Source organism: Mauremys reevesii, linkage group 7, assembly GCF_016161935.1.
Source record: "Mauremys reevesii isolate NIE-2019 linkage group 7, ASM1616193v1, whole genome shotgun sequence".
Lineage (NCBI taxonomy): Eukaryota > Metazoa > Chordata > Testudines > Geoemydidae > Mauremys > Mauremys reevesii.
Window position 1 is genome coordinate 81,548,056 of NC_052629.1, and position 18,740 is coordinate 81,566,795.

The 18,740-nt window shown below is 47.6% G+C and overlaps 1 protein-coding gene across 1 annotated transcript in view; it reads left to right on the forward strand.

Annotated features, from left to right (window-relative positions):
* The first annotated feature begins 9,835 nt into the window (after nt 1-9,835).
* The window catches only part of WDR82 (WD repeat domain 82), a 36,373-nt gene continuing 27,468 nt past the window's right edge, over nt 9,836-18,740 (forward strand). Inside the window, exon 1 of the mRNA XM_039547019.1 lies at nt 9,836-10,410. Coding sequence (XP_039402953.1) covers nt 10,250-10,410 — 161 coding nt within the window. The 5' untranslated portion in view covers nt 9,836-10,249. The remainder of the gene's footprint in view (nt 10,411-18,740) is intronic.

The following is an 18,740-nucleotide window of genomic DNA, read 5'->3' on the forward strand; positions in this document are numbered from 1 at the left end:
CTAGCCACTCTGGTCATCACTTTGATCTCAGGTGAGAAACCGTCAGACCCACCCTTTAAATTCTCTGGGAATTTTGAAAATCCCCTTCCTGTTTGCTCAGCCAGATGTGGAGAGCTCTCAGCAAATCTTTCCAGGTGACCATGCCTCTATGTGCCAGGAGATCCCCAGTATGGAGCAATGGTGAGGTGCTGAACCTCATCAGTGTTTGCGGGGAGGAAGCTGTCCAGTCCCAGCTGCACTCCAGCCATAGGAATTACGATACCTTTGGGCAGATATCAAGGGACATGATGGAAAGGGGCCATGACCAGGACATTCTGCAGTGCAGGGTTAAAGTGAAGGAGCTGCAGAATGCTTACAGCAAAGCCCGCAAGGCAAACTGCCGCTCCGGTGCTGCCCCCCCACCCCCAACCTGCTGTTTCTATAAAGAGCTGGACGCGATATTTGGGGGTGACCCCACCTCCACTCTGAGTACCACCATGGACACTTCAGAGCCCAGTTCAACAAGGCAGGAGGAGGAGGAGGAGGAAAGTGGGAGTGAGAGTGCTGAGGAGGAGGAAGACACCCCAGAATCCCTAGATGCATTCAGCCAGGAGCTGTTCTCAAGCCAGAAGAAAGGAGGAGGAAGGTAGCCAGTCACGGCGGCTGGTGCTTGGGGAAAGACAAACATCAGAGAAGGTTCCCGGTAAGCGGCTTTTATTTTGGGAAGGAAGTTATTTGGTGTGGGCTCTTGGGGCGAGGAGGATTAGGGCTGCAAGCATGCCTAGATAGGGCGTTGATGTGCTCTCTCACATCGCAGTAATCGGCCTCAGTGATCTCCTCAAAGGTCTCATCCTGAACTTGGGCAATGCGCTTGCGCAGGTTTCTTGGGAGAGCCACTGTGGTCCTTGTCCCAGTAAGGCTAACATGTCCGCGCCACTGTGCCGTGAGGGGCAGAGGGACCATTGCTGTACACAGGCAAACTGCATATGGGCCAGGGCAGAAGCTGCATTGCAGTAGAAGACCCTCCCTTGCTTCTCAGGTCATCCTCAGCAGTGAGATATCTTCCAGGATGAACTCCTGTGGAAAATGTGGGGACAGTGTTCAGTATAGGGGCCCCTGCCGCTGTTGGCACAGAAACCCAAAGGACAGTACGGCCGTGAAACAATCAGTCATGATTGACCCTGTGCTTACTCACCATTTTGGGGCTCCCGTGGGTTATGTGCGCTTGCTTTGGGATGGGCGAATTATGCTATTGTGTAGACTGTGCTTGCCCTTAAGTATGGGGGAATCATTGCTCTGTCTGGTGTGAACAATGCTGCCTCTGTTAAGTGTTGCATTTTGCCTTTACAGATGCAACCTTGAGATCTCAGCCGTCCATGTTATCACCAGCTGAAAGACTCCAAAGAATCAGGAAGAGGCCATGTAGAAGCAAGGAAGACATGTTGCATGAAGTAATGCAACATTCAAGTAATGAAAATCAAAAAGTGCAGGAGTGGCAGGAGAGTGAAAGGAGGATACGCCAGCAGAACAAGGAGTGCCGGCACAAAAGCGCGGAGCTCCAGCAGCAAAGCACGGATCGGCTGATAAGCATAATGGAGCACCAAACAGACTCTATCCAGGCACTTATAGACATGCAGGCGGAGCACTACCGTGCCCCCCCCCCCATAGCCCTTGTTCCAAAACTCTTTCCCTTGTGCCCCCATTTCACCTCCAACCCATTTCCCCCAACATCTGGCTTCTTATCACCACCAGCTGCCTCCAACACCTGTAGCTTCACCACCCACCCTGAAAACTACGACCCTTACCCACTGCACCCTTATCACCATGCAGTATAGCCATCCTGAAGTGCAGCACTCATTGCACAGCACTCCAGACAGGACATACGCAAATCTGTGATTGTACAGTTCCCCACTCCACCCCCTTGCCCTTTCTGTTTCCCAAGCAGTTGTGTTTCTTTTCAATAAATGAATTTTTTGGCTTTGAAAACATTCTTTATTATTGCATAAAGTAAAAGATACCTTAGCCCAGGAAAGAAAGAGGCATTGCAAGTCAGTGTATCACATGTAGCAAACACAGATTCCTACTAACATTGGAACCACTGCACTTCACTCCCGTGCAGGGCACCAGACATTACTGGTGGCTTTCAGCCTCAAATTGCTCCCTCAAGGCATCCCTAATCCTTGCAGCCCCATGCTGGGCCCCTCTAATAGCCCTGCTCTCTGACTATTCAAATTCAGCCTCCAGGTGTTGAATCTCCGAGTTCCATGCCTGAGTGAATCGTTCACCTTTCCCTTCACAAATGTTATGGAGGGTACAGCACGTGGATATAACCACGGGGATGCTGTCATCGGCCAGGTCCAGCTTCCCATACAGAGCGCGCCAGCGGCCCTTTAAATAGCCAAAAGCACACTCCACAGTCATTCTGCACCGGCTCAGCCTGTTGTTGAACTGCTTCTTGCTGCTGTCAAGGCTCCCTGTGTAGGTTTTCATGAGCCATGGCATTAAAGGGTAAGCGGGGTCTCCAAGGATCACAATGGGCATTTCGATTTCCCCTACAGTGATCTTCTGGCTTGGGAAAAAAGTCCCAGCTTGCAGCTTCCTGAAGAGGCCAGTGTTCCAAAAGATGCATTCGTCATGCACCTTTCCGGCCCAGCCTGCGTTAATGTCAATGAAACACCCACTGTGATCCACAAGCACTTGGAGAACCATAGAGAAATACCCCTTCTGATTAACGTACGCGGAGGCTAGGTGGGCTGGTGCCAGAATTGGAATCTGCATCCCATCTATCACCCCTCTGCAGTTAGGGAAACCCATTTGTGCAAAGCCAGCCACAATGTCATGCATGTTACCCAGAGTCACGGTTCTTCTGAGCAGGATGCGATTAGTGGCCCTGCAAACTTGCATCAACATGATTCCAATGGTCGACTTTCCCACTCCAAACTGGTTAGGGACCGATTGGTAGCTGTCTGGAGTTGCCAGCTTCCAGATTGCAATAGCCACCCGCTTCTCTACCGTCAGGGCAGCTCTCAATCTTGTGTCCTTGCGCCGCAGGGTGGGGGTGAGCTCCTCACACAGTCCCACGAAAGTGGCTTTTCTCATCCAAAAGTTCTGCAGCCACTGCTTGTCATCCCAAACTTGCATGACGATGTGATCCCACCACTCAGTGCTTGATTCCTGAGCCCCAAAGCAGTGTTCCACAGTGATGAGGATGTCCGTGAATGCCACAAGCAAACTCATGTCATATGCGTTACTCCAGCCAGGGAGCAGGGTCGGTGGCCGCTCCATGTAGCTCCCGGAAGCAGCGGCATGGCTCCCCTCTGGCTCCTACATGTAGTGCATTCTGCCTCTATCCCAAGCGCCGCCCCCGCAGCTCCCATTGGCTGGGAACCATGGCCAATGGGAGCTGCATGGGCGGTGCCTGCGGACGGGGCAGTGTGCAGAGCCACCTGGCTGCATCTCCGCATAGGATCCGGAGAAGGGACATGCCGCTACTTCCAGGAGATAAATGCTACCTGGACCCTGCACCCCTGAGCCTCCCCCCATCCCCCTGCCCCAGCCCTGATCCCCCTCCCACCCCCCAAACCCCTCAGTCCCAGCCCGGAGCACCCTCCTACACCCCAAACTCCTCATCTCCAGCCCCACCCCAGAGCCCATGCCCCCAACCAGAGCCCTCATCCCTCACACACCCCAACTCCAATTTTGTGAGGATTCATGGCCTGCCATACAATTTCTATTCCCAGATGTGGCGCTTGGCCCAAAAAGTTTGCCCACCCCTGCCTTAGACTGTAAGATCTTCAGGGCATGTTGTGTGTTTTTGGATGCTAAATAATTAATAGTCCTTTGGCAAACTTTGGCCATGGGGGGTAATAATGCTCTAAAGATGAAACAACACCATGTGCCAAGAAGAGGATGTTAAAGGAAAATATGTGTGGTAGGGGTGTTTGAGGAGATTTAGTAACATGCAGGTCCAGAAGAGGGAGATCTCACCTGTGGCCGCTAGATGGTGCTGCAGCCTCATACTTTCTCATTCTCTGAATTATCCGAATATTTGATTATCTGATCTGGCCGTGGTCTCAATTAGAGCAGATAAATGGGATTCTGCTTGTATTTACATTTCTTTGTGTGTGTGTTCATTTCCCTCCTCCGGGCCTTCACCCAGAAATTGACGAACTGAGTGACGCAGTGTTTCAGGCCCGACGTCCAAACAATGGGGCAGATTATGGATCAGGTGATCCTCGAACTGTTCGTGCAGTGCCTCCCTGATAGCATGCGGGTCTGGGTGCGATGACATCAGCCTGGCACTGGAGAAGCCACGGTCAAAAGGACGGAGGAATATGCAGAGGCAGTTTTCCCCCCGAGGGAGCATTGGACCCTGCGAGACACAGAGGGAGGCAAGAAACTCCGTGAGCATCCTGCTCGGACAAGCGACAAGAGGAGCACAAGGGAACCCCTAGCCACCCTGGGACAGCTTGTATGCTGGCGCTGTGGACACCTGGGGCATAAGAGCCATGACTGCCTGGTGATGAACTGTGGGGCTGCTGCATTCTGTGGTTGAACCAAGGTTGCGGGGTGGAAGAAGAGGCGTGGAATAGCCACCATCCCCATGTGGGTTGGGAGAAAGCCCCAGAGGAATCTAGTGGATATGGCCTCAGCCCGCTCCCTCATACAGCGGCGCTTGGTGAAGCCGCATTGGCTTGTCCCTGGAGAAAGGATGCTGGTGGAATGCATCCACGGGGATGGGGAGTATTGTCCCATGGCCCTGGTACCCCTGGAGGCGCAGGGAAGGTTTGCCTGGAAGTGAGTGGGGGTAATAGAGAGGCTGCCCTACCCCGCGGCTGGATTGGAACCCCACCCCAAAAGGGAAAGAGGGCATGGGGAGGAGACCAACAGAGAAAGCAAGAGGGAAGAACATGGAGGGAGGAGGCAAGAGTAAAACCCTGAGAAAAGGGATCCCCCACTCCCTCAAGAGGAAAATGATAGGAATCCTAGACAACACAGCAAGGATAGGAACCCTATGGGAGGGACCAAAGAGGGAACAGAGGTCCCAGGACGGGACCACCCAGGGGAGGGAATCCCCATGATAGAGGAAGAGAAGCCAAAGAAAGTTGAGCGTGTAGGAACCCAAAAGGGGGAGGCTCAAACTCCAATAGGCAGTGGCCCTAAACTGGAGACACAGGGCAGCCTCGGGGCAGTTGGTGTCAATCCGTCTCCCTCACCAGGGAAGGAAAGAGAACGTCTGGGGCAACCTGCCCAAGGTTGCGACTGGTATGACAACCTTTGGGTGGAAGTGGACTTGTGGGGTGGCCCACCCCCTACCCAATGCACCTTTTGTGGGTGGGGCATGCCAAAACCCCACAGGGTTGAGCCCGGGGACCACCCAGATGGGCAGGGAGGCCATCCCCAGAGTAAAACCCGAGGCCGAGAAAAGAGGGGCCGAGCAAGATCAGGCCCGGCATTGTCTTACGGGGGGAGGTATATAGCAGGGTGCTGGTGCAAAAGCACCTAATTAGCCCTTGCCCAGTCAGCTCCAATCAAGGAAAGCAGATTGGTGCTGATGGAAAAGGCCTGATGCCAGCCCGAGGACTGGCAACACCTGCTGGCCTGACAAGCCAAGGGCTATAAAGGCAAGGGGCAGTAAGGGAAAAGTCAATCAGTCAGGAAGCTGGACACCTCATAGCTGAAGGCTGACTCTGTCTGTAAAGCTTGGGATCACCGTAAGTAAATAAAGACACGGGTGTTGCACAACCCTGAAGACTCTGAGCCTTATTGTGAAGAGCAAGTGGGCCCCAGGAAGAGGGGTAGATCGTGAACCCTGTTACACAGTGGTTTTCAAGCGGGGGTCTGCAAACCAGGGCAGAAAGCTCAGAGCCCTGGTACCCTGTGGCTGAAGCCTGAGTGCCTCCCTACCCCCCCTCCCTGTGGCTGAAGCCCAGAACCCCAAGACCCCTCTGCAGATGAAGCCCTGAGGGCCCCAGGCCCCAGAGCTTTAATAGCATGTGGGAGGAGAGAGGGGCTCAGAAAAACAAAAGTTGAGAACCTATGACCTATTGTTATGCCACCTGAATATCTTCCCGAAATATCAAAAGAACATAAAACACATACAAACTCCAAACTAACTGGCTGTATTATGGGCTTTAAATACACAGTCCTATTGCAAACACACAGAGGATTTGCTGTTAAAGTGCTGCTGCCTCATGGAAATCTCTGAAAAAACATTCCAGTTGAAACCATTCTCCTGCTGACATGTATCTTCCGGCATACTGTTTATAGGGATATTTACATGAAGCTTAGATTTGTGCTTCTTAAAGGTTCATTTTTTACTCCTGCTGCTCATGCCCCTAAAGTCATAAATCTTTGTGACATCACCATCGCTTCTACATTAGTTAACTGACAATATTGTAATAAAAGAGCTGCAGATGGGAAATAAATACTGTCTCGGCTGACACAGTTGCCTCTTTATACTTACATTGTAAGATCTTTGGGATGGGGCCTCTTTGTTATTTGTACAGTACCAAGCACAGTGGGAACCTAATCCATGACCAAGGCCCCTACTTGCTACTGCAATACAAACAATAAATAATAATCCTCTTTTAGACTTCTAGTCAACTCTCTCCCTTTGAAACTCCTAATACACTCCACTCTGAAACTTCTAGCTGAAGTCAACACAATAAGAGTATTTAATGTGATCAAAAAGACTCCTCTTCTATTTCCTGCTTCCAATGTTTGGGATTAGAAAGTTGTACTGTTTCTATTTTATATTTTTCTAAAGGCTTGATTCTGGTCTCATGCTGGTAAAAACCAGGAGTAACTCCTGAAATCAATGGACTTGCATTAACATAGACCTGGGAAGAGATTAGAATGAGGTTCTACTTATTTTAGAGATGATGGAAGAAGACTGGAAGAGGAAGCAGCCCAAGTTTGTAACTATATTTAAATAGCCCTGCTGAGAGTGTGATAAAGGTTGTGGGTCTGAGTCACACTGCAACTGCCTGGTTTACATACAAATGACCACAGTCAAGAAAGCGATCGGGATGAAATTCCTAAAACTCAGAATATGTGTTTTCTGTCCAATGGTTCCCAAACTGGGGTTCGTGAAATGGTACAGGGGGTTCTCAGGAAAAAATTCCCTAATGGCGGACAGAGCTGTCCCTAGGGAGCCCAGGCACCATGGGGCCAGCAGCCCAGAGCCCCTGGACTTCCAAGAGCTAAGTAGATCAAAGCAAGCATATCTATCACACTGAGGAAAATTAAACTTCAAGACTCCTTATAAGAAATGGAAAGGGAGGTGGATATTTATTGCTGTTTTTAAAATTAAATAGGGAGCTAGTATTGTTTTTTAAATTATTATGAAGAACAAGTTTAAGCTTTGTTGTAACGTGCATTGTTTGCCTGGACTGCTCAAGACCTGAATGCTTGTGTAGGAGGAACTCTTTAAGTTGGCTTCTTAAATTCCTTCATGCTTGTTTCATATCTGATACTCCTTGATGAAACATAGGAGCCTTGTCTTATAACAGGCTTATTCAAAGCTACGAAAGTGAGATGTTGGAAGAATGTTGCTGTTTTCATAATGTAATAAAAATACTGTAATGATAAATAATAATAGCGTGTAATAAGCATGTCATTAAAACAAATTTTATATTTCCAAGATCACTGCTTTTATAATTTATACTCAGGTAAAGGAGAAAATCTCTGGAAATATTCATTTTAGGAGGGGGTTTACGAGACTTGACATTTTAGTGAAAGGGGTTCTCAGGTTGTTAAAGTTTGGGAACCACTTCCGTAGACATTCTGTAGATTTCTTTGTGGTTTTCTGGACAGTTTGAGCGGCTCTTTCAGTGTTTGGAGTTGCCAGTGCAAACAGTTCTAATTTTGCAGCTATTTTACCCACGCAATCACACATCCTGATTGCAACATCATTTTGCATGTCCTAAAAAGTGTGTCAGGCCAGAAAAGTGTCATCACATCTTCAGAATGTCACATGATGAACACATTACATTAAGAAGTTATTTTGTTTTTTCATGGCATCACTATGTTGCATCATAACTGTGATATCTGTCATGGGAGCACTAGGAGCATTATCCAAGTCCACAATGGGCTTTGGATCAGGCCCTAGGAAAGAGGCAAATGCTCTATATGTTTTTTGTAAAGGAGAAGGAAGGTAAATAGAGTGAATCAAGCCATTAGTCTGTGAAGATCACAGAGATACAATAGCCCAGAAGATTCTGTACATATAAGTCAACTATAGGGAACATCCTATCCTCAGAAGTATCAGAGGGGTAGCCGTGTTAGTCTGTTTCTGTAGAAGCAACAAAGAATCCTGTGGCACCTTATAGACTAACAGACGTTTTGCAGCATGAGCTTTCGTGGGTGAATACCCACTTCTTCGGATGCATCCGGCTTGCATCCGAAGAAGTGGGTATTCACCCACGAAAGCTCATGCTGCAAAACGTCTGTTAGTCTATAAGTTGCCACAGGATTCTTTGTTGCTATCCTCAGAAGAAACTTCCTGCTGCAATCTTGTCAGCTTCCAACATGGTGGCTGGAAATGACATCATGTCAGTAGTGTGAAGCCTCCTTTCCTTTACCTGTTACCCTAAGGTAAGCAAGAATGAAATCAGGACAGTAGTTTGAAGTCTCTCCCCTCCCCCCGCACCTTAAATTGTTAGTTGGAAAATAAAAGCACACTGATATGTCTGAATTTTACCAAATTACCAGGCATAAAAACCCACTGTAACTAGGGTAGATTACAGATTAAACTGAGCACTAATTTAAAGTATAACCCCTTGTCCTTTTCAGCTGTAGATCTCACAGTGCTTTACAAAGGTGAATTGCTATCATTAGGCCCATTTTACAGAGATGGAAACTGAGGTACAGAAATAGACACCCTTCTTTAGGAAAAATTGGCTATGTGTTTAATATATGGAGATATACCTATCTCCTAGAACTGGAAGGGACCTTGAAAAGTCATCAAGTCCAGCCCCATGCCTTCACTAGCAGAACCAAGTACTGAGTTTGCCCCAGATCCCTAAATGGTCCCCTCAAGGATTAAACTCATAACCCGGGGTTTAGCAGGCCAATACTCAAACCACTGAGCTATCCCACCCCAGTGACTTCAGACCCCAGGGCATTAATTTCTAGTGGTGCTAAGCCTCCACAGCTCCCACTGACTTCAGCCAGGCCCCCCCAAATCAGTGGCTACATCTGAATATGGAGGACCAAGTGTCTATTCGAAGGCAGCAAACATGTCTGACTCCTGAGTTCCAGAGACAAGATGGCTGAGGTAATATCCTCTATTGAACCAACTCCTGATGGTGAGAGATGGGAGGCTTGGTGGATGGGGCTGCGAGGTGACTGGCTTGAGGGACGGGGGGGGACAGGAGCTCTGTGGCCCAGGGTTGTGGGGTGGTAGTTGGCCTTAGTGGTCCAATTTGGGGGGGGGGGTTGGTGCCCCAGTTTATGGGGAAGGAAGGGGGCCTAGTGGCCCAGGGTTGGGACCTTGGTGGCCTAGTTTGCAGTGTGCCTGGGGCAGGGGCTTGTAGCCTAGTTTATGGTGCAGGAAGGGGTCTGAGCAGCTGAGACGGAGGGCAAGCTTGATAGACTAGCTGTAAGGTGTGGGGGGGCGCTTGGTAGCTTAGTTTATGAGGCCGAAAGGGGGCTTAGTGGCCCGGGCCCAGCAGCTGCTGGGGGAGGAGCAGGGCCCGCTGCCACACACAAAATGGCCGCCAGGTCCAGCCGGCGGTGTGTGACGTCCCCCCTCCGTTATCCCACAATGCACTGCACCTTCACTTCCCTCTCCGAGTGCCCCCCTCCCCTTCGGCATCCCACAATGCACTGCCCCTCTTCAGCCCTCGCGCTTCACCAATCCCACAATGCGCTGCTCCTCCGCTCTCCCACAAGATCCCCCCCTCGTCCGCCCCACAATGCCCTGCTGCCGGCCCCCTTCTTCCCCCGTGAGCGGCAGGGTCTGTCCCTGTAGCAGGAAGATGGCGGACACAATGAGCAGGGGCCGCCGCTCCGCAGCCTGAGCCGACCCCGCCTGAGGGCGCTGCCCGCCCGTGCCGAATCCGCCTGCCAGCGACGCGCCGCCCCCGCTCGGAGACCCGCGCGCGCCAGGCTCCCGCCCGGCTTCCCTTTCTCGCTGCTTCGCAGGCCCCGCGGGTTCTAGGCCGCCGCCCGGCTCCTCACGTTCACCGGCGTCCTCCGTGCCCGGCTCCCGCTGGGCCCCGGCCGGCTCCTTAGGCCCCGCTCGCGCCGCCCCATCCCTCGCGGCATGAAGCTAACGGACAACGTGCTGCGGAGCTTCCGCGTGGCCAAGGTCTTCCGCGAGAACTCGGACAAAATCAACTGCTTCGACTTCAGCCCCAACGGCGAGACCGTCATCTCCAGCAGCGACGACGACTCCATCGTGCTCTACGACTGCCAGGAGGGCAAGTGAGTGGCGGGCCGCCCGGGGGAGCGGAGTGGGGAGGGTGGATGGTGAGTGGGGGGGGGGTGCGAAGGCGCAACTGCAGGACCCTCCGTGCCCGTGGGTGGTACTTAGCCTCGCCGTAGCGCTGCCTGGTGGGGTGTTGCCCTGGGGGACTGGGCGGGTGGAACAGGAGGGATCGATCCCCTGAGATTATCGGCTCTCCCAGGTGAGGAGCCTGTCGGGGAGAAAAGGCGGGTTCAGGAAGGGCGGAGACTAGCACGGGTTTAATGTATACCTGTTAGCCAGAGTGCTAAAGTGACCAGCTAAAGCACTGATGTGAAAGACCCGGGGTGGGGAAGACAGCCACCCAGTGTTGCTGATGCTCAGGTTTCCCCCAGGTAGAAGCTGCTGAGTGAAATTGACATTCTTTGTTAGCTTTGCTGCTGTCCACAATTTTCTTCATTGCAAAAGTAAAGTTGATCAGAGATTCCTATGTGCTTGGCTGTGCTGCTGCTCGGCAGAGCTCTGAGCAGTAGCTGAAAATACTGTAATTGTGTGTCTGGAGATTAGAGAACCTTCTCTGCCCTGGGATAGGTGATGTTGGTTTTGGGTTTTTTTATTTATTTTTTAATAGAATGAGTGTATAAAACTTAAAAAAAAAAACCCAGAAAAATTAGGACTTGAAAATGATGGGGCAACAGCAGCAGTAAGATTACTTTTATTCGATTCTGTCATGGCACTGTGATAAAGCACTTGATTCCCATCTACACTACAGCCTTCACTGTTACTACCTGCAGTGGAGCTGAAACAGGTGATTCACAGCTCCTAAATGTAGCATTGTAGATATAGACTGGAAGACTTTTGCTTCGTATTTGGAAGGTTACAAATGTGATTTTCACATCTATGGGGACTAGAATTTTGTTTTACAAGAGCTAAAATTCTTTATTAATGGCCCAGGACTTTTCACTGATCACAGAAATCTTTACTTTCAATGGTGAGTAAATGAATGGATTTTCAAGCTCTCTCATCTTAGATTTAGTTAGTAAAATTGATGGATAGCTATACTTACAGATGAGTTATGTATATGGGTCCAACTTTGAAGTCAATGGAGTGGCCTTGCATTTTCCTTTGAGAAATATGCCTACTGTTGGCTACACGTTGCTGCAGACTCATTTCTTGATGAGTCTTTCTATTGAAAATCAGTGGGAGCTGTGGAGGCTTAGCACCACTAGAAATTAATGCCCTGGGGTCTGAAGTCACTGGGGTGGGATAGCTCAGTGGTTTGAGTATTGGCCTGCTAAACCCCGGGTTATGAGTTTAATCCTTGAGGGGACCATTTAGGGATCTGGGGCAAACTCAGTACTTGGTCCTGCTAGTGAAGGCATGGGGCTGGACTTGATGACTTTTCAAGGTCCCTTCCAGTTCTAGGAGATAGGTATATCTCCATATATTAAACACATAGACACCCTTCTTTAGGAAAAATTGGCTATTTCTGTACCTCAGTTTCCATCTCTGTAAAATGGGCCTAATGATAGCAATTCACCTTTGTAAAGCACTGTGAGATCTACAGCTGAAAAGGACAAGGGGTTATACTTTAAATTAGTGCTCAGTTTAAGCCAGAGAGAAAAAAAATGATTTGGGCATGTTAAATACCCTGTTTGGGTTTAAATGAATGGGATGAAATAAGAAACCATTTTGACATGCATCTAGAACAGTTTGCCATTTTAAAAGATAACTTTTTAAATATATTTTCATTTCATAGTTGAAAATGGCATACTGTACATGCTCAATAACTTTAAAAATCTGTAAAAGCAACGAGGAGCCCGGTGGCACCTTAAAGACTAACAGATTCATTTGGGCATAGGCTCTTGTGGCTAAAAAACCCACTTCTTTGGATGCAGTTAAAAAATGGGGTGACATTCCATTAGAATACATTGCCAGTATTATGTAGGCAGAAGGGATTCTACTGTGCTTTTTGTGAATCCCTTTTGAGTAGTTAGCATCTTTACCTACAAACTAGAATTAAAACATGTATGATTCTGCTATAGAGCGAGATGGAGAAAAGGGAGGAGATGTTGCCTTGTATATTAAAACTGTATACACTTGGACTGAGGTTGAGATAGAAATAAGAGACAGACTTGTTGAAAATCTCTGGGTAAGTATAAAAGGGGTAGAAAACAAGGGATTAAAAAAAACATGTCATGGTAGGGGTCTACTACAGACCACCAAACCAGGAGGAAGAGGTGGATGAGGCTTTTTTTTAAACAAATAACAAAATCATCCAAAGCACAGGACTTGGTGCTGGTGGGGGACTTCAGTTACCCAGACACTGTTGGGGAAAATAACCCAGCAGGGCACAGATTATCCAACAAGTTCTTGGAATGTATTGGAGACGATTTTCTATTTTAGAAGGTGGAGAAAGCTACTGGAGGGAAGCTGTTCTAGATTTGATTTTGACAAATAGAGAAGAACTGGTTGAGAATTTGAAAGGGGAAGGCAAATTGGGTGAAAGTGATCATGAAATGGTAGAGTTCATGATTCTAAGGCAGGGGTCGGCAACCTTTCAGAAGTGCTGTGCTGAGTCTTCATTTATTCACTCTAAGGTTTCGTGTGCCAGTAATACATTTTAACGTTCTTAGAAGGTCTCTTTCTATAAGTCTATAATATATAACTAAACTATTGTTGTATGTAAAGTAAATTAGGTTTTTAAAATGTTTAAGAAGCTTAATTTAAAATTAAATAAAATGCAGAGCCCTCCGGACCAGTAGCCAGGACCCAAGCAGTGTGAGTGCCACTGAAAATCAGCTCGCATGCTGCCTTCGGCACCTGTGCCATAGGTTGCCTACCCCTGTTCTAAGGAATAGTAGGAGGGAGACCAGCACAATAAAGACAATGGATTTCAAGAAGGCAGACTTCGGCAAACTCAGGGAGTTGGTAGGTAAAATCCCTTGGGGAAGCAAGTCAAAAGGGAAAAACAATTGAAGACAGCTGTCAGTTTTTCAAAGAGACCTTATTAAGGGCACAAGAGCAAACTATCCCACTCCATAGGAAAGATAGGAAGTATGGCAAGAGCCCACCCTGCCTTAACCAGGAGATCTTCAATGATCTGAAACTAAAAAAAGTCTTCCAAAAAGTGGAAACTCTGTCAAATTACAAAAGATGAATATAAACAAATAACACAAGTATGTAGGGATGAAAATTAGAGAAGCTAAGGCACAAAATGAGATCAAACTAGCTAGGGACATAAAAGGAAACAAGAAAACATTCTACAAATACATTAGAAGCAATAGGAAAACCAAGGACAGAGTAGGCCCGTTACTCATTGGGGAGGGGGGGACAATAACAGAAAAGGTAGAAATGGCAGGGGTGCTTAATGACTTCTTTGCTTCGGTTTTCATCAAGAAAGTTGGTGGCGATTGGATGTCTAACATAGTGAATGCCAGTGAAAATGAGGTAGGGTCAGAGTCTAAAATAGGGAAAAGAACAAGCCAAAAATTACTTAGATGAGTTAAATGTCTTCAAATCACCAGAGCCTGATGAAATGCATCCTTGAATACTTAAGGAGCTGATTGAGGAGATATGTGAGCCAATTAGCAATTCACTGTGGAAAGTGATGGAAGATGGGAGACATTCCAGAAGACTGGAAAAAGGCAAATATGGTGCCCATCTATAAAAAGGGAAATAAGGACAACCTGGGGAATTACAGATCAGTCAGCTTAATTTCTGTACCTGGAAGGATAATGGAGCAAATAATTAAGCAATCAGTTTGCAAACACCTAGAAAATAAGGTGATGAATAACAGTCAGCATGGATTTGTCGAGAACAAATGTCAAACCAACCTGTTAGCTTTCTTTGTCAGGGTAACAAGCCTTGTGGATGGGGGGAGGCGGTAGATATGGTATATCTTGACTTTAGTAAGGCTTTTGGTACTGTCTCATGTGATCTTGTCATAAACAAACTAGGGAAATACAACCTAGATGGAGCTACTATAAGATGGATGCATAACTGGTTGGAAAATCATTCCCAGAGAGTAGTTAACAGTGGTTCACAGTCATGCTGGAAGGGCATAACAAGTGGGGTTCCGCAGGGATCGGAGCTGGGTCCAGTTCTGTTCAATATCTTCTTCAATGATTTGGATAATGGCATAGAGAGTACACCTATAAAATTTGTGGACGATACCAGGGGGGGGGGGGCTAAGTGCTTTGGAGGATAGGATTAAAATTCAAAATGATCTGGACAAACTGGAGAAATAGTCTGAAGTAAATAGGATGAACTTCAATAAGGACAAATGCAGAGTACTCCACTTAGGAAGGAATAATTAGTTGCACACATACAAAATGGGAAATGACTGCCTAGGAAGGAGTTCTGTGGAATGGGATCTAGGGATCATAGTGGATCACAAGCTAAATATGAGTTAGTGTAACGCTGTTGGGGGGGACGGGGACGACATTGTGGGATGTCATGTCTTGCTTACAATACTCCTGCTCATACAAGTAATTCTTCTGCTCTGCTCTGTGCTGGTTAGGCCTCAACTGGAGTATTGTGTCCAGTTCTGGGTGCCACGTTTCAGGAAATATGTGGAGAAATTGGAGAAAGTCCATAGAATAGTAACAAAAATGATCAGAAGGTCTAGAAAACATGACCTATGAGGGAAGATTGAAAAATTGGCAAAAACGAGGAGTCCTTGTGGCACCTTAGAGACTAACACATTTATTTGGGCATAAGCTTTTGTGGGAGAGCTGACAGCCTATGCCCAAATAAATGTTAGTCTCTAAGGTGCCACAAGAACTCCTCGTTGTTTTTGCTGATACAGACTAACACGGCTACCACTCTGAAACCTGAAAAAATTGGGTTTGTTCAGTCTGGAGAAGAGAAGACTGAGAGGGGACATAACAATTTTTTTTGTATTTGAAACTGTTACAAGGAGGAGGGAGCAAAATTGTTGTTCTTAACCTCTGGGGATAGGACAAGAATCAGTGGCTTAAATTGCAGCAAGGGCGGTTTAGGTTGAACATTAGGAAAAACTTCCTAACTGTCAGGGTGGTTAAGCACTGGAATAAATTGCCTATGGAGGTTGTAGAATCTCCATCATTGGGGATCTTTAAGAGCAGATTGGACAAATGCCTGCCAGGGATGGTCTAGATAATACTGTACTTAGTCCTGCCTTGAGTGTAGGGGACTGAATTAGATGACCTCTCAAGGTCCCTTCCAGTTCTATGATTGAGTGAATGGAGATGGTTTTCAAAAACTGAGCAAATATGGATGTAGACAATGAGAATAGTCATTTTTATTCATTAACAGAAATGAATAAAATTCATCTTGTAATCTTCCTTGGAGCATGCATTAGAACATCCATCATGGGAATAAATAACAAATTCACAGAACTCTTGAAAAATGCGCTTTCTGATTTGGTATAAGACAAAATATATATAAAAAATAATCAGTTGTAAATTACTGTGTTTTGGGAACAGAACATCTGTAGATGGAAGACATGAGTCATGTACTATAAGACTCAGATCAAAGTGAGCCAAACCATAAGTCCCAAATATAATTATTTCAAGAAAAGGTAAACCGCCTTGTGCACTTACTCAGTATTTCTCAAAAAATGCCTCTTTCTGATGTGGGTTTTCTGCTAATATGAGCAGTGTACCAAAGATAGTGTTTATGGTTGTTATAGGGCCCAGAATTGAGCATGGAGCATTACAGAAGACAAAGATGTGGTCCCTAATTCGATCTTTTGATGTGACTCAAAAAGGTGACCCAAAAGTAAGGTGTGGATGGGACAAGGAATGACTAGGGTTACATATATGGTCATGTGTTTGCTCAGTTTAAGCATGACCACATCTTGGTTGTCTCCAGTGTTTTTAATTTTTTTAAAAGGAATTTTCTCAAATCATATGCTGTGCAGCTTAATGTAGAGGTGAGTTTTTAGGAATTCAGTGATGGAAGGAGTGGAGTGGCATGTATGCCTTGCAGCCTACTTTGGTCATTCATAAGTTGGTTAGAGGAAAAAATACACCTCCTTGTAGGGGAAGTGGATGAAGAGGGCAATAATAGCAGAGTGGAGGTGTGGGCCTGTCCAATAAAATGCTACTCCATATGAGTAGGGAAAGGTGGTGTGTGATTATTTGACAAGAAAACATGATAGTTCCAGTTACTTGGCTGTGCTTTTATTCTGTCAAGGAAATTAAAATGAACTATTGTCACTGCTGTGATTGTAGAATGGCATCTCTCTGCATTCTGGTTGTTCTATTTTGGACTACTTTGTGTGGATTCTTTTTATACTTGTGGTGATTTAAGTTTGAGATCCCTGTACTAAACACGAGGGCCACATGAGCACTAGTACATTGGCCGGAGGGCCACATCACTGACACCTTTTCATATAAAGACACAAAAGTCCCCCCCCTCTGTCCCTGGCACTGCCCCCACTCCACCACTTCCATGAGCCCCTGCCCAGCCTCTTCCCACCCCTTCCCCACCCCCATTTCCAACCCCTTCCCCAAAGTCCCCACCTCAACTCCACCCCCTCCCTGCCCCATTCCAACCTCTTCCCCAAATTCCTCCCCCTGTCCTGCCTCTTCTCCATGTCTTCCCCTGAGCACGTGGCTCCCCGTTCCTCCCCCCTCCCTCCTGGAAGGTACTGCCAAACAGCTATTTGGCAGCGAGAAGTGCCTGGAGGTAGGCAGAGGAGTGGGGACGCAGCATACTGTGGGGGCAGCGGGTGACGGGAGCTTGGCAGTCGCAAGAAAGAACTCTGGGGGAGTGAGGAGCTTGGCGGGCTGCAGCAAATAACTCCACGGGCTGCATGTTTGAGACCCCTGGTTTAGTATATCACTTGGTTTTATGTGTAGTATGTCTTTGCTTTCATACAAATTAAACTGTTACTGTCACGGCCTGTCTGAGCCTAAACTAAGACTATAAGTTCTTTCAAATTCAAGTAAAAATCTAATATCATGGATGGTGTCCACTAGCTTTGAAATCTACATCTTAATTGTACATCCTCCGCTAATACTGGTGCTGATGAGCAGTTACTGTGACTGTCCATGATTGTACTGTTCCTAGTCCCACTTCTACTCCTGGGGGAATTCTGCACCACTGTGTAATGCAGAATTTTCCAGAAATTAATATTGTGCGTGCAGAATTTCCTCCTCCCCCCACTCATAAATGGGCTGCAGAGCTGCTGGCCACCGCTAAGGGCTACTGGACCCGGGAGACACTGCTGTGGGGGGTGGGGGGGGGAAGAGCTGGAGGGTTCCTGGCAGCTGCAGTTGCCAGCATGCCCTGAAAGAAGGAGATGGTGGTGTGCAGGAAACTCCATGCAAGCCCAGGACCCAGCATCAGGCTGTTTTTTCCCCTGGATCCCTGGACTCTGGGGAGTAGGGGGTGTGAGTGTCTGAGCCAAGGAGGGCAGTGGCGTGGGGGTGATGGGGGGGCAGAGAAACAGCAATTGGATTGTCTTAGGGCAGGGGTGGGCAAACTGTGGCCCGGGGGCCACATCTGGTCCCCCAGTCCCTCGAGCGGGGTCCGGGGCTTGCCCCACTCCGATGCTCCAGTCGGGAAGCGGGTTCCAGGGCTTGCCAGGAAGTTCCACACACTGCCCCAAGTGCCACCCCTGTAGCTCCCATTGGCTGTGTAGAGCTGCCTGGCCTCACCTCCCGCATAGGAGCTGGAGGGGAAACATGCCGCTGCTTCTGGGAGCTGCTTGAGTTAAGTGCTGCCCAGAGCCTGCACCCCTGCCCCAGCCCTGATCCTCCTCCCACCCTCCTAACCCCTCAGTCCCAGTCTGGAGCACCCTCTTGCACCCCCAACCCCTCATCCCCAGCCCCACCCCAGAGCCCACCACCACACCCTCACCCCCAATTTGGTGAGCATTCATGGCCTGCCATACAATTTCCATACCCAGATGTGGTCCTCGGGCCAAAAAGTTTGCCCACCCCATCTTAGGGGTTTCTTTAACCCTCTACTTCTGGGGGAATTTTTGTGTGTTTCTGTATTGTTAGGCATCCATGCTGACAGGTACTTTGAAATAAATTACCAAAATAATTGAAATTGACATGATTATATAGTGTTTTTGATAAATAGATTTTGCAGAATTTTAAAATATTGGATGTAAAATATATAAATATATATTATTTATTGCCACAGAGTTCCCCCAGGAGTATACTTCAAATCAGTAGACAATAGCTTGATGGGCCTGGAATGCATCTACATTTGGGTCATTAGTTTCTATCCGTGTCATGACCTGATGTGGACTTGTTTAGATTAACATAATTGTGGAAAATCCACAGTTTGATATTGCAGTGCTGAAAGGTAATTACATTTATTTTGACAAAAATTATCTGGAAGTGTAGGT